This window comes from Chelonia mydas, chromosome 5, assembly GCF_015237465.2.
Source record: "Chelonia mydas isolate rCheMyd1 chromosome 5, rCheMyd1.pri.v2, whole genome shotgun sequence".
Lineage (NCBI taxonomy): Eukaryota > Metazoa > Chordata > Testudines > Cheloniidae > Chelonia > Chelonia mydas.
In genome coordinates, this window is record NC_051245.2 from 32,612,123 (window position 1) to 32,624,585 (window position 12,463).

General features: G+C 37.9%; 1 protein-coding gene across 1 annotated transcript in view; it reads left to right on the top strand.

The window, feature by feature from the left end:
- Positions 1–11,865, top strand: part of ITGA1 (integrin subunit alpha 1) — a 115,200-nt gene extending 103,335 nt beyond the window's left edge. The window contains exons 29-30 of the mRNA XM_027817392.3: positions 4,114–4,230; positions 6,983–11,865. Of these exons, the coding sequence (XP_027673193.2) occupies positions 4,114–4,230; positions 6,983–7,027 (162 nt within the window). The 3' untranslated portion in view covers positions 7,028–11,865. The remainder of the gene's footprint in view (positions 1–4,113; positions 4,231–6,982) is intronic.
- Positions 11,866–12,463: the final 598 nt, after the last annotated feature.

A 12,463-nucleotide genomic window follows, 5' to 3' on the forward strand; every position in this document is an offset into this window, starting at 1 on the left:
TGACATGTTTGATATGTTACCTGCCGCAGTGAACCACACTTCTCTGAGGAAGAGGTCTATAATTTGCTATCTATTCAGAGTAAAAAAAATGTCAGAACTAACTTAAAATAATATTGAATGATAGAAAAACTATGCTATTTATCAATTTACATATGAAGTAGAAAATTATTCACCTAATCTGGAGCTAACCATTGCAGTAAATTAGTGCTTCCCCTGTCCATGTGGATATGAGACACACTTAAAATGAATCTTTTAAAAACATTAATAATTTAAAAAGCAGCTGTCCTAGGTAGTCTTGAAAAACAAATGTCCTTTAGAAACAATTCTGCTTATATGCAATATTTTCCTCTAATTGTTTCCTCCTCTTCATTACCAAGAGTATTTATATGAAAATAAGATTTTATTTCTTAAAGCTACATCTACCCTGACTGTGCAATCCTCATTTGCAATACCTCTTATGGCCTGATCAACTCCTATTAAAGTTCATTGCCTATTAATGGGAGCCAGTATAATCATCTCTATCCTATTTTTTCGTTTGTAACTTTTATTTAACTCTTTAAAACATTGTAGAATACATTGCATAAAGCTATACAAAATAAATTTATTGTATTGTTTTCTAGGGTAATTTCTTGTTTGTGTAATATTGTATTAGATAACTACACTGGTGACTCTAGGTAAAAAATCTTACTGTATGTTACTGTGCAGTGCCCCCAAGAATTTCTGAAAGAGTGACCTTCAGAATGAATTAGTTCTTGTACATATTACTTTGGGAACTACTAATTACATGCCAGTGATGAGCCATAAGCTTTTTCTTTATTTTTCTACATACATTCCTTTTAAAACACAGATTAAAATTTAGATCATAAACTAAAATGAAGTTTGGCTCTTGAGGATAAACTGAGCTACCTCTACATTGTGATGTGAATCAGAAATACCTTGTTTTAATTATAAGAAGTCATTGAAATTAAATGTTTAGTTTACAAATTTTAAGGCCTTGCTGCACAAGAGAGTTGCATTGTTTTAACTTAAATTAGTTTTTAACACCAATTTAAGATTAAAATGGTGAAAGGCCCTGTATGGACACTCTTATTTCAGGTCATCTTAAACCAATTACAAATAAAACTGAAAAAACAAAATAAGTCTGGTTTAGAATGAGAAGATTTTCTACACAGCCTTTTATATTGATTTAACTAAATTGGTTTAAAATCACAAATGTAGTTAAACCACTGCAACTTTTTCATGAAGTTAAGCCCTTAACATGCTCCTCTGAATCATGGAGCAGGTACTGTAAACACTCCATAGTGTGCAGTCTTTCCACATGCATTTTCTGTACTCCTGAATGAACACACATCTCTTTTTTAGGAGCTTAACGCAAACTTAAATAAACATTTCCCAGTATTACTGAAAATCCTTTCTGAGAATCACAACCATATGATAAACAGAGAAATGTTATGCCAGAATTTTTGTGACAGCCTTCGCTCAGGGTTGTTTGGTAGGAGAGCACTGCCCAGTGGTTAGGTTAGTTGGGGGGGGTTGTTGGCAGGCGAGCCCTGGCCCTCCCACTCCACTGGGCTCCAACCCAGGGCCTTTTGAGGGCTATCCATGTTCTGACAGCTGGGGAGGCTTAAGGCAGCCCTTCCTGGGCCACTTCCTATCACCTTCCTGCAATTGTCCCAATGTCGCCATCTGGGGTTAGGCAGAGTGAGGACAACTGCCTCCTCCTGGGGTATGGCCCAGCCTCCTGGGCCAACTCAGTCCAAGGCTTTCCCCTGTTGGGACAGTTCAAACAAAAATTAAGGGGATCAATCCAGTCCAGAGTTCATATGAGAGGGCAATGCTTCTCTCTCAGTATGTCTCTTCAGCAGGCCCTCCCTTCCCCCAGGGAGGGGCCTTTGGGCAGTTGTTTTGGGAGAAATACTGCCTTTCCCTCTGCTCATCTCCCTGGAGCTGCTAGTAGCAGGTTTGCTCTTCTCCCTGGTCTGCCCCCAAATGAGCTGCTCTCCTGCCTTTTAGTTCCTTCTCCAGTTGGTACATTTGCTACGGTGTGGCAGGGTGGAGCTGGCTGAGCCCAGAGTAATTTCTTAATTCCTGGTTGCTCAGTCTGGGGTTTGTGCACCCCATCACACTTCAGAAAATATAGTTCATTAGAATACTACAGTCACTTAGTAGCAGAATTGTGATAAATAAAACAGTGACTCCTAATTAGAAGGTACTTTGCAATGTTCTTGTAGCCATGTTGGTCCCAGGATATGAAAGGGACAAGGTAGGTGAGGTAATGTCTTTAATAGGACCAATTTCTGTTGGTGAAAGGGACACGCTTTCAAGCTTCTCAGAGCTCTTCCTCAGGTCTGGAGGAAGAAACGAGTGTCTGAGCTAAATACAAGGTGGGACAGATCCTTAAGCATAAGGGATTCACACATGCTGTAGGAGACCACTTAAAATGAAGTGAGCAATTAAGGGTTAGCAAGCAGTAGGTTGTGTTCCAAATTGTTGTAAGGGCCATAAAAAACAGTGTCTATATTAAGTCTGTTTTTTATTGTCCAGCAGAGTTGCAAATTTAAGTTCCAAGGCTCATTTTTTGATGGTGTTGGGCAGGTTTCCTTGAGGACGAGGACTGAGAGGTCAGATGCACAATGATCATTTTGAGAAAAGTGTTCATGCAGAGGTGATAGTGTATTTCTGCCTTTTATCATTTTTCTATGTGAGTTCATTTGAGAGTGTAGCAGTTATCTGGTTTCACCTATGTAACTGTTGCTAGGGCATTTGATGCACTCTGTGAGGTATATCACATGTTGTGATAGGCATGTGTGGGACCCATGGATCTTGAAAGGTTTATTCTGGGGCTACCAATCATTGTAGCCGTGGAATTATGTCCGCAGGTTTTGCATCTGTTGTTCTGGCAGGGTCTGGTCGCACTTTGAGTTGGTGTGTCCTGGTCTATGGGGAGCTTGTTAAGGTTGGGTGTTGTCTGAAGGCTAGAAGGCAGGGTTTGAGAAAGATTTTTTAGGATGTAGTCCCCATCAAGTATGGGTTATAACTGTTAGATGATACCCCATGTGGTGTGATAGGTAACAACTGGAAGTGTGCGGTCAGTGAGTTTTTTTTCCCCCTATATTGAAGCAGGTTCTTCTGGGTATTTGGGTGGCCCATTCCATGATACAATCTATTTCTTTGATAGTGTGTCCTTGTTTAGTGAAGGCAGATTTAAATGTGTTTAGAAGTGTATACCGGACTTCTTATTTGAAGCAAATTCTGTGGTATCTGAGTGCCTGGCTGCAGATAACAGATTTCTTGGCATGTCTGAGGTGGTTATTGGATCTGTGATGGTAAATGTTGTGATCTGTGGCTTTCTTGTATATAGTTGTCTGTAGGGTTCCGTTGTTGAATCCAATCAAGGTCTTCAGGAATTTGGTGCTGGTTTGACAGTGTTGTAGAGAGAGTTGATGGATCGGTGGCGGTGATTGAAGTTGTGGTAGAAAGCTATGAGGAAGCTTAGGTCATCTGTCCAGAGGATGAAAATATCATTGATGTATCTCAGGTATATCATTGATTTTTGTGGTGCATTTTTCCAGAAATTCCTCCATGAGATGTCCCATAAAGAGGCTGCCATCTTACTAGCCATTGCTGTTCCCATAGTTTGGACAAAGTGTTTGTTGTTAAATATAAAGTAGTTGTGGGTGAGGATGAGTTTGGCTATGCGTTTGGGGTGGATTTCTGAGTGTTCATTATTTTATAGGTATTTGAGGCAGACAGTGATGCCATCCTGGTGAGGGATGTTGGTATATAGGGAGATGATATCCATGGTGGTAGGGATGGTGTTATGAAGGAGGTTGTTGATGTTGAAGAGTTTCTGGAGGAAGCTTGTAACGTCTTTGAGGAAACTGGCCCATTGTGTGAACTTTACACATCTTGTGAGACTTTACATAAATATCAATTTTCATACTGAGAGTTAAATTCTGTCTTTCATCCTTTAAATTCTACCCACAAAATGAAACTATAGGGTTCTTTTGAAAGTCATACTACAGTATCTACAGTAGGTGATACAAGTTATGCTACTTTGTTACTTAGAGAATTTTTTTTTTTTACCATTTACCTTTTGAATAATTTTCACAGATCACGATTAAAATTTCAAGAGAACTTCACCCTGGTGTCATCCCTTTATGGGTCGTTTTACTGAGTGCCTTTGCTGGACTCTTGATTCTTGCACTTCTTATATTTGCATTGTGGAAGGTAAGCTACACATTTGTTTGATTTGTGTTTAGATTTTTACATACGTAGATGTTTAAGGGCTCAGTCCTGTGTTCTTACCATTAGAACTTGACAAACATAATAAATCCCTAAATTAGTAAAATATCATAATAAATACTTAATGAAATTTCATTTTTCCCTAAGTAAAATAGACCATTCTAACCACTTGGGTACAATCAATATGTGCCAGTTTTCTAGCAGTGAGATTTCATTAAAATTAGATTCAGTTAGAGTTCTTGTCCCAAAAAGTGGGTTCTGACACAGGGATGCTAAGAAAAAGTGCTGCTTTGCACTTTTGTCCTACTAACAAGAGATTCTTCCATCTTGTGAAATCATTTCTAAGCCAGTTCAATCTGGTCATGCTTCAGAGATCAAATAATGAAAGTTTCACTGAAATACCTTAGAGCTACTCTGTGGAACACTAACACTGATTCACCACAGTGAAGTAGTTAAGGTATACAATACAGAATGGTAAATAATTTTAGCTAACCATGCCAGGTTTCTCCTGCGTTCCTTGAATTTTGGGTTGCTTCAGCTGAAATACAGTCTCAAAATTTCTTAAAAATTTGGGAAGTCAAAGCACCTCTGAGGGTCAGGCCCTAAATAGCTACTCTCAGATATCACGCATTAACTCCAGGTATGTATGGTTTGATCCTGCAAAGTTATGAGTACTTCTTGAAGGTGCAGGGTGCCCTCCACTCTCAGTCAACTCAGTAGGAATTAAGGTTTCTCAGCATCCCACAATAAGCATTTAAAACCTTGCAAGACCTTTAATGATCCAATGCCATTTCTAATAACTCTAGAAGTAGACCATTGTTGTAACCATAAATAGTAAACTAAGATTAGCATTATTAACTATCCCAAACAAAATTTCTATACCATGAAAGGGGAAAAGAGTCAAAATCCATAAAGTCCACTAGGGACTTTGCTATTGCCAATCTGTTTTATACCTTATAGCAGTACCTTAGAGAGATGGTGCTAGTAAAATTTTAGTATTGGTACTGATTCATAACAGTTTTCTCTTTTAAAAATAAAACTGTATACTTTATGCTACTTTTTTTTTTAAAAAAGTGGGAGTCTTGAGGTCCATATGCAAGAATCCACATATAATTTCACACATACATACATGCAGATACACTACTGCACATGTACAGCCATTTGAACATATAATTAAACTGATTACATTCTTAGCTAGCCATGTACACACACTCGGTCACTTGATTTGCATGTACACTCGTGGTAGGCACAACATTGCTCATATTTCTTCAGTTGATCTCAACCCTTTATTTTTATGATATGTGTAAAAAATTAGAATTAGGCAATAAAGTCAAAAGTAAATAGTGATTTTGGGTGCCCGACTTGAGACACGTTAAAGGGGCCTGACTATCGGAAAGCGCTATGCATCCACTATCTGACAACCAGGCCCCTTCAAGGTGTCCAGTTTAGCAACCAAAATCAGTAGTGAATTTAAAAATGTAGATATTAAGTGTCATTAGTACCTATTAACTGATTCTTAATCATTGCAGAATTAAAATTAAGTAACTGTGAAAATACCTCCAGCGCTTACATATTTACAAAATCAGCAGAACTAGTAGAAAACTAGCGAATACCTTGATATGTTGGGGCCAATTTTCAAAAGTGGCCACCACTACCTTTGCATCTTCAAAATTACACATCTACAATTCACAAATAATTTTAGACATGAAATTACCAGATTTTCATGCACAAAAGCAGGTTTTGTCTGTGCCATGTTGCAGGTTAACAAAAACTGGCCTGGTAAGTAGTGATTCTGAGTGGAATAAATATGCTGTATAACTAGCTGTCTGTTGCCCTCATTAACGTTGCAAAATATGACATTACATTTGTTGTTAGCTGAAAAATTAAATGAAGAGTGTAGCATTATAAAATTATTTTGTATTGACTTCAGACTTGATATTCTTCAGCAATTCAAATGTCAAATTATAATTTAAAGACAGTAAAAAGAACAAGGAGTAGTTGTGGCAGCTTAGAGACTAACAAATTTATTTGGGAATAGGTTTTCGTGGGCTAAACTCACTTCATCAGATGCATGTAGTGGAAAATACAATAGGAAGATAGATAGAGAACATGAAAAAATTGGGGTTGCCATACCAACTCTAACGAGAGTAATCAATTAAGGTAGGCTATAATCAGCAGGAGAAAAAAAACTTTTTTGTAGTGATAACTAGGATGGCCCATTTCAAACAGTTGACAAGAAGGTGTGAGTAACAGTAGGGGGAAATTAGCATGGTGAAATAGCTTTTAGTTTGTGTAATGACAGATATATTGTTTGTTTGACTGCTGTGCTTAAATCTTTTGCCACAAGTGGGCAGTCTTCTCAAAGCCAAAACTCAGTTAGTATGTTAGTAATTAGTATGCATAGCCACTGAAAAATCTGGAATTTAAACAGTAAACTAATATTTGTTCAACAGTCCTCTAATTTGTTTGAAGACTTGACAAACCTTTGACACTTTCCGTCAGCATAACAATGATTCAGCAATCATTGTACATTAACTTTGCTCTGTTTGTCTGTTAATGTGAGATATGTCATTATTGTTCCAATCCATTAAAGCAACATTGTACTTCAGTAATAAGTGAATTTGTATCATCTGTAAGCATTAAAACAGTAAATAAAAACATTTAAGCTTTGCCAAAATGTCTCATGTTTCTAAAATTCCAGTTTTGAATTGCATTCTCTTTTTTCTGCCATATACAGGCTGGATTTTTCAAAAGGCCACTAAAGAAGAAAATGGAGAAATAAAGAATTCTACCAAAGGAGAGTATGTTGCAATTAAACAATGATCTGTCCTCAGGTCTGCCTCAAATATGACTGTAAAGCTATAAATATAGTTATAAATTTGATGGTCACAACATTTTCTAAACTCCATCATGGACTAATCAAGGTGTTTTTTAAAAAGAGGAAACAGCAGCAAACAAATCAAGTATATAGGTGGATGTTAAAAAGGGAAAACAGCCCTATAGTATTTTGTAATATGTTAGAAAATATCTTAAGCTGTTACTCATTTTTGGAGAGTAATTCAATTTTAAAATTCTGAGTTGTTTTGTATAGGAAAAATAGTCTATTCATGTTTTTTGTCAAATGAAATATTTCTTCAGCCCAAATTATGCAAGAAGCCAAGTTGCAAGCAGTAATCATGATCTCTTTACCACATGTTCCTTATTTTCAAAAGAACAAAGTATTCAAAAGTCATTTCTCATAATGGACTGGCAATTGGCTAAGCCAGACTTTCAAACCTTGAGCATGCACCAGATACAGTCGGGTATATTTGACAAAAGGATAATCCAGAGGAAAGGGGCAACTGCAGAGCTTGCACGAAACTTGCAATTACAAGGGCTTTTCTTCCCTCTTAATGTAGTTCATCCAGATGTACAGAGGCCATTCCATGAAATAAATTTCTATTATTAACAAAACTATTCAGGATTGATCCCTTAAGTCATACAAGTGTCTGAACCAGAATCTGACTTTTAGCAGGCCTGTAAAATTATGCTCACAAAATTATAATTACAAGCACAGCTGATTGCTCATTGTTTGCAAATAAGCAGAATCACATTTGGACTCTCAAACTGATGTGTGCAGCAAAATTGTAAGTCTTGTGTTTTTTAGAGGCACCCCAAAAATTTGCCCCTCGCTGTGTATCTTGGAGTTGCCAGTAGGGTTGCTTCTTGAACTATCCATGAAAAGTTACTGTGTAGCTATTTAATTCAGTAGGTTGAAAGTGCCCAACCAGATAATTATCAAAAGAGCAATTAGAAAAGCACTGACAAGCATTTTGTATTACAAACCATGCCTCATTTTTTACTTACAAGCTTAAGAACTGATGCAAAATTTGTACAGTGACTAAGCACTTAACAAATGATGTTTATTTTGTATCAAAGATTTAAAATGTTATATAATACACTGAAACATAGATACTAACATTATATTTCTCTAAACCCATTTCGAACACTAATCATTTTTAATATAAAGCTGCCTCTTTTTTTCACATGGGTCACATTCCTTCTACCGAATGAGCATATGTGGATATGCCTCCATCTTCCAAAAGTAGCCCAGCATTTAGACAATGGAGTTTATTCATCTCCTTGGTACAAATTTCACTGAAATGCAAAAGCCACTGCAGTTTTTCCAAAGAACATAACATGTCAGGCATATTTGTTCTATTCTTTGATATTGTCTTACCAAGTGTATTGTTACTTTTTAATGAGTGTATATTTTTCTAAAAAAGTGACCATAGGTTGAATTATATATGTGGGCAAATAAAGCTCTGGAAATTTAGGAGGTGCTTCATATCTGAAAGAGGATATCAGGGGGTAAATCATGAAGTCCCTCGTATCTACTTTTTGGCTTATATGGTAGTCATTGGGATGGGTTGAGACTTATTAATATAGCAAGTATGAGTTTGTTTGAAAATGTTTGTAAACTTTCTTTCATGTTCAAGAAAAATTATGATTGCACAACCCTAGCCTGACTGAAATTGCCCATGTCTCGTATTTTAATGGATATAATTCATTAGAAAGTGTGGCAGAGTCACAACATGGACTTGATAAATAACTGTGCCTCCACTGTCCCATGGAGTTTGTGAAATTCAGCATAAATCCACCAAAGTCAGTGGACTTACCCCAAAGGTACACAGGTATAACTGAGAGCAGAAGTTATAGAATTCAAAGAGTGGCGTGTAAAACCCCCCCTGCTTCATTCAGTGTGCAAATTGGTCAGCAGTTGAGTGATGCAGAGGTCTACTCATTGCACAATGAAGATGAAAATAAATATTAAACAGCTGCTTCGTTGTCTGCAGTCCCGTTTGCACACTATAAGAGTACAGGTTTTGTAGATAACTTCATTGCTATATGGCCATGTCTATCTGTCTGAGGTACATAGTATGTTGATGAGGGCCATATATCTGTCTGCGTGCCTCACAATGATTAATGTATTTATCCTCATACCATCCCTGTGAGATGAGAAAGGGCTATTATCCCTATTTTTGCAGAGAGATTAAGTGACTCCCCTGTGGTCACACAGGAAGTCTGTGACAGAGCAGGAACTAAACTCCCAGTCTCCTGAATCTCTTTCTCGTGCTTTAACCACAAGTTCATTCTTCTTCCCCACCTGTGATTAACCGCTGTATATGTTATAATACAATGGGACAGTGCTAAGACACGCCATTTTAACTTTAGCATGTCCTGACTTTTAAGCGCTTCATGTTGCAACTGTGATGATCTCTTCAGCAGTATTTTTAATGAAATGTTACATTTAATTTCTGAGCAATGCTGTTATTGACTAATATGCATCAGCAACCATGTTAGTTTTTATATACAGTATATTTCCCTAGAGAAAGTGTACAAAAGTATTCTTCCTAGGTAAAGCACGTTTCCATTCATTTTAGCCACACTTTGGATCATACATGCAATAATAGGCTTTATATAATAGCCTTTCTTCTCTGTTTGTACCATAGCACTTTCTTCCTACTCATTCTTGCTCTCATAGCCCTGGCCTACACTGGGGAAGGTGGGGAGGTTGACCTAAGATATGCAACTTCAGCTACGTGACTAGCGTAGCTGAAGTCGGCGTATCTTAGGTCGACTGACCTGGCCATGAGGACAGCGGCAAGTCAACCGCTGCTGCTCCCCCATCGACTCCACTTCCGCCTCTTGCGAGCTGGAGTTCCAGAGTCGACGGGGAGTGCGTTCTGGGATTGATTATCGCGTCTAGATGAGACGTGATAAATTGATTCCTGATAAATCTATCACTACCTGCCGATCTGGTGGGTAGTGAAGACCTGCCCTTATTAGATTTTCAATTTAAAAAAAGAAACTATTTAAATATAATAATATGTAAAGTAAGTACTGCCGTGGAATACTATCTTATCACATAACCTGCATTAGCAATCCACTATTTCTACTCGAGAGAACCTTTGTACATACCATCACACAAACAATATTACTCTTATCACACAAACCATAGAAGACCCTATTGAAACCAATGGTGCAAATATCAGAAACATTTCACTGACATTCTGCATCTACTAAAGGTTACAAATAAATACTCTGCTTCATATATTAAGCAGCAGCAAGTTGCAATATGATTCTAATAATTAACAGTTGGTGGGGTTGGGACTTTTTTTGTTTAAACAAAAGTTTAAACAGTTTAAAAACTTAAACAGATACAGTTGTAAAATGATACAGGTGGCACCAGGGGTCCAAAGCATTTGCAGGTGTCATTGGGGATCCAGTAGCACCCCAAATTGAAAACTTATTAAATGAAAGAAGGATAGCCAGGACAATCACCCCACTTTCCCTTAACACACTATCAGTGCTTCCCTTATGTCCAAGCTAAACTTCTGCCAGCTTGCCTTTATCTAAGGGTATGTCTTCACTACCAACGTTAAAGTGCTGCCACGGCAGTGCTTTAACATGGCTGTGTAGTCGCAGCACCAGCGCTGGGACAGAGCTCTCCCAGCGCTGTAAAAAACCCACCCCCACGAGGGGAGTAGCTCCCAGCTCCGGGAGCATGGCTCCCAGCACTCATGCACTGTCTACACTGCCACTTTACAGTGCTGAAACTTGCATCACTGGGGGAGGGGGTGTTTTTTCACACCACTGAGCGAGAAAGTTTCATTGCTGTAAAGTGGCAGTGTAGACAAGGCCTAAGTATTGCTCTCCGCCAGGCACTAGGAAAGCAAAGATGCTGCGCCATCTGGGCTTGATGGAAAAGAGGCATAGAACTGTGTGTGTCCTGTGCATCTTGATAGAACCACAGCCCAAATTGTTTTATTATTTTCCTCAGTATGACATACAGGCGGGGCAATCAAAACCAGCCTGGCAGAACATGCATGAGAACTGTCTCTGGACAGATAAGCAATTGATCAAAATCACATTCTCTGATCTCTTGGGGCCAAATCCTGTTCCCATTGAAATCAAAAGAAGTTTTGCTATTGAGTTCAATGGGAACAGGCTTTTACATTTGGAGAGGAAAGAACAAAACTACTCAAGCAAGGACTATGTGGCTTACATCTCAGGTATCAAAGGCTGCTAACTCATATGAGAAAGATATCTGATCTTTGTCCATTGCAAGGGAGAAATCGGCAATCAATGAGGCTAGAACAGTCTCTGTACCATATACATCTCATAAGTCCATCTGCAAAGGATCAAGGAAATATGAAGGCTCCAGATTACATTAAAGTCCTCTGTCCCTTGGTTAGAATGCTCCCATCAGTATATGTTCATAGTCCAGAGTCTGGAGCAGGAATCAAAAACACTGTTTAAACACCTTCCATCTCCCCTCCCCCCCCCCCCACCCCACTCCCCTCTTGAGAACTCCTGACCAACTTAACAGCAGAATACATATGCTAAGCCTTTGTTTATATTTGTTAGCATATGTATTGTGCTGTTAAACCCATATAAAGAATGAATGTCCTCCCTAGCTGTGTTCTGCTCCTTAAAATACCACTAAGAGTAATAACTGTTGGAATTTTGCACAGTTTTTAAGAGAGGGAATCGTAAGAAAACCTGTTGAATTCTGCATGTTTGCTTTTCTTCTGTAAAATTGCTCCATACATTTTATCAATAAATAATAACAATGTTTCCAGCCTGGTTGACTATTTTGTTTGTTTGATATAATGTTGCTCCCTAGGCAATATGAAAGAACCATAATATGGGAGCAAATGTGTTTGCCATGTGAATAGAAAAAGTATTGTAGAAGTGCACATTGGGGCAAAACTATAACAGCGAGGAAATTTCTGCCATTATTAAGTATGAAATTATTGCAGCTAAAATAACTATATAATATCTGGTTTCAGAGTAGCAGCCGTGTTAGTCTGTATTCGCAAAAAGAAAAGGAGGACTTGTGGCACCTTAGAGACTAACAAATTTATGTTTTTTCATGAAGTTAACAAATTTTTATGCTCAGATAAATTTGTTAGTCTCTAAGGTGCCACAAGTCCTCCTTTTCTTTATATAATATCTGACATCCAGAGGCAATTTTTCAAAATAGCCACTGAAGCTGTAGGTACACATTTTGTGTGCACGCACCATTTTGGAAACTTTTAAAATAACAAGCATACACAAAACATTCATACATCTACACAGTATGTCTAAACTCCTAACATGGACAAGATTTCACAACACCATGGAAATTAAAAATGAAAGCATATTGTCTCATGTTATCTGCCCCTCTGGCCAC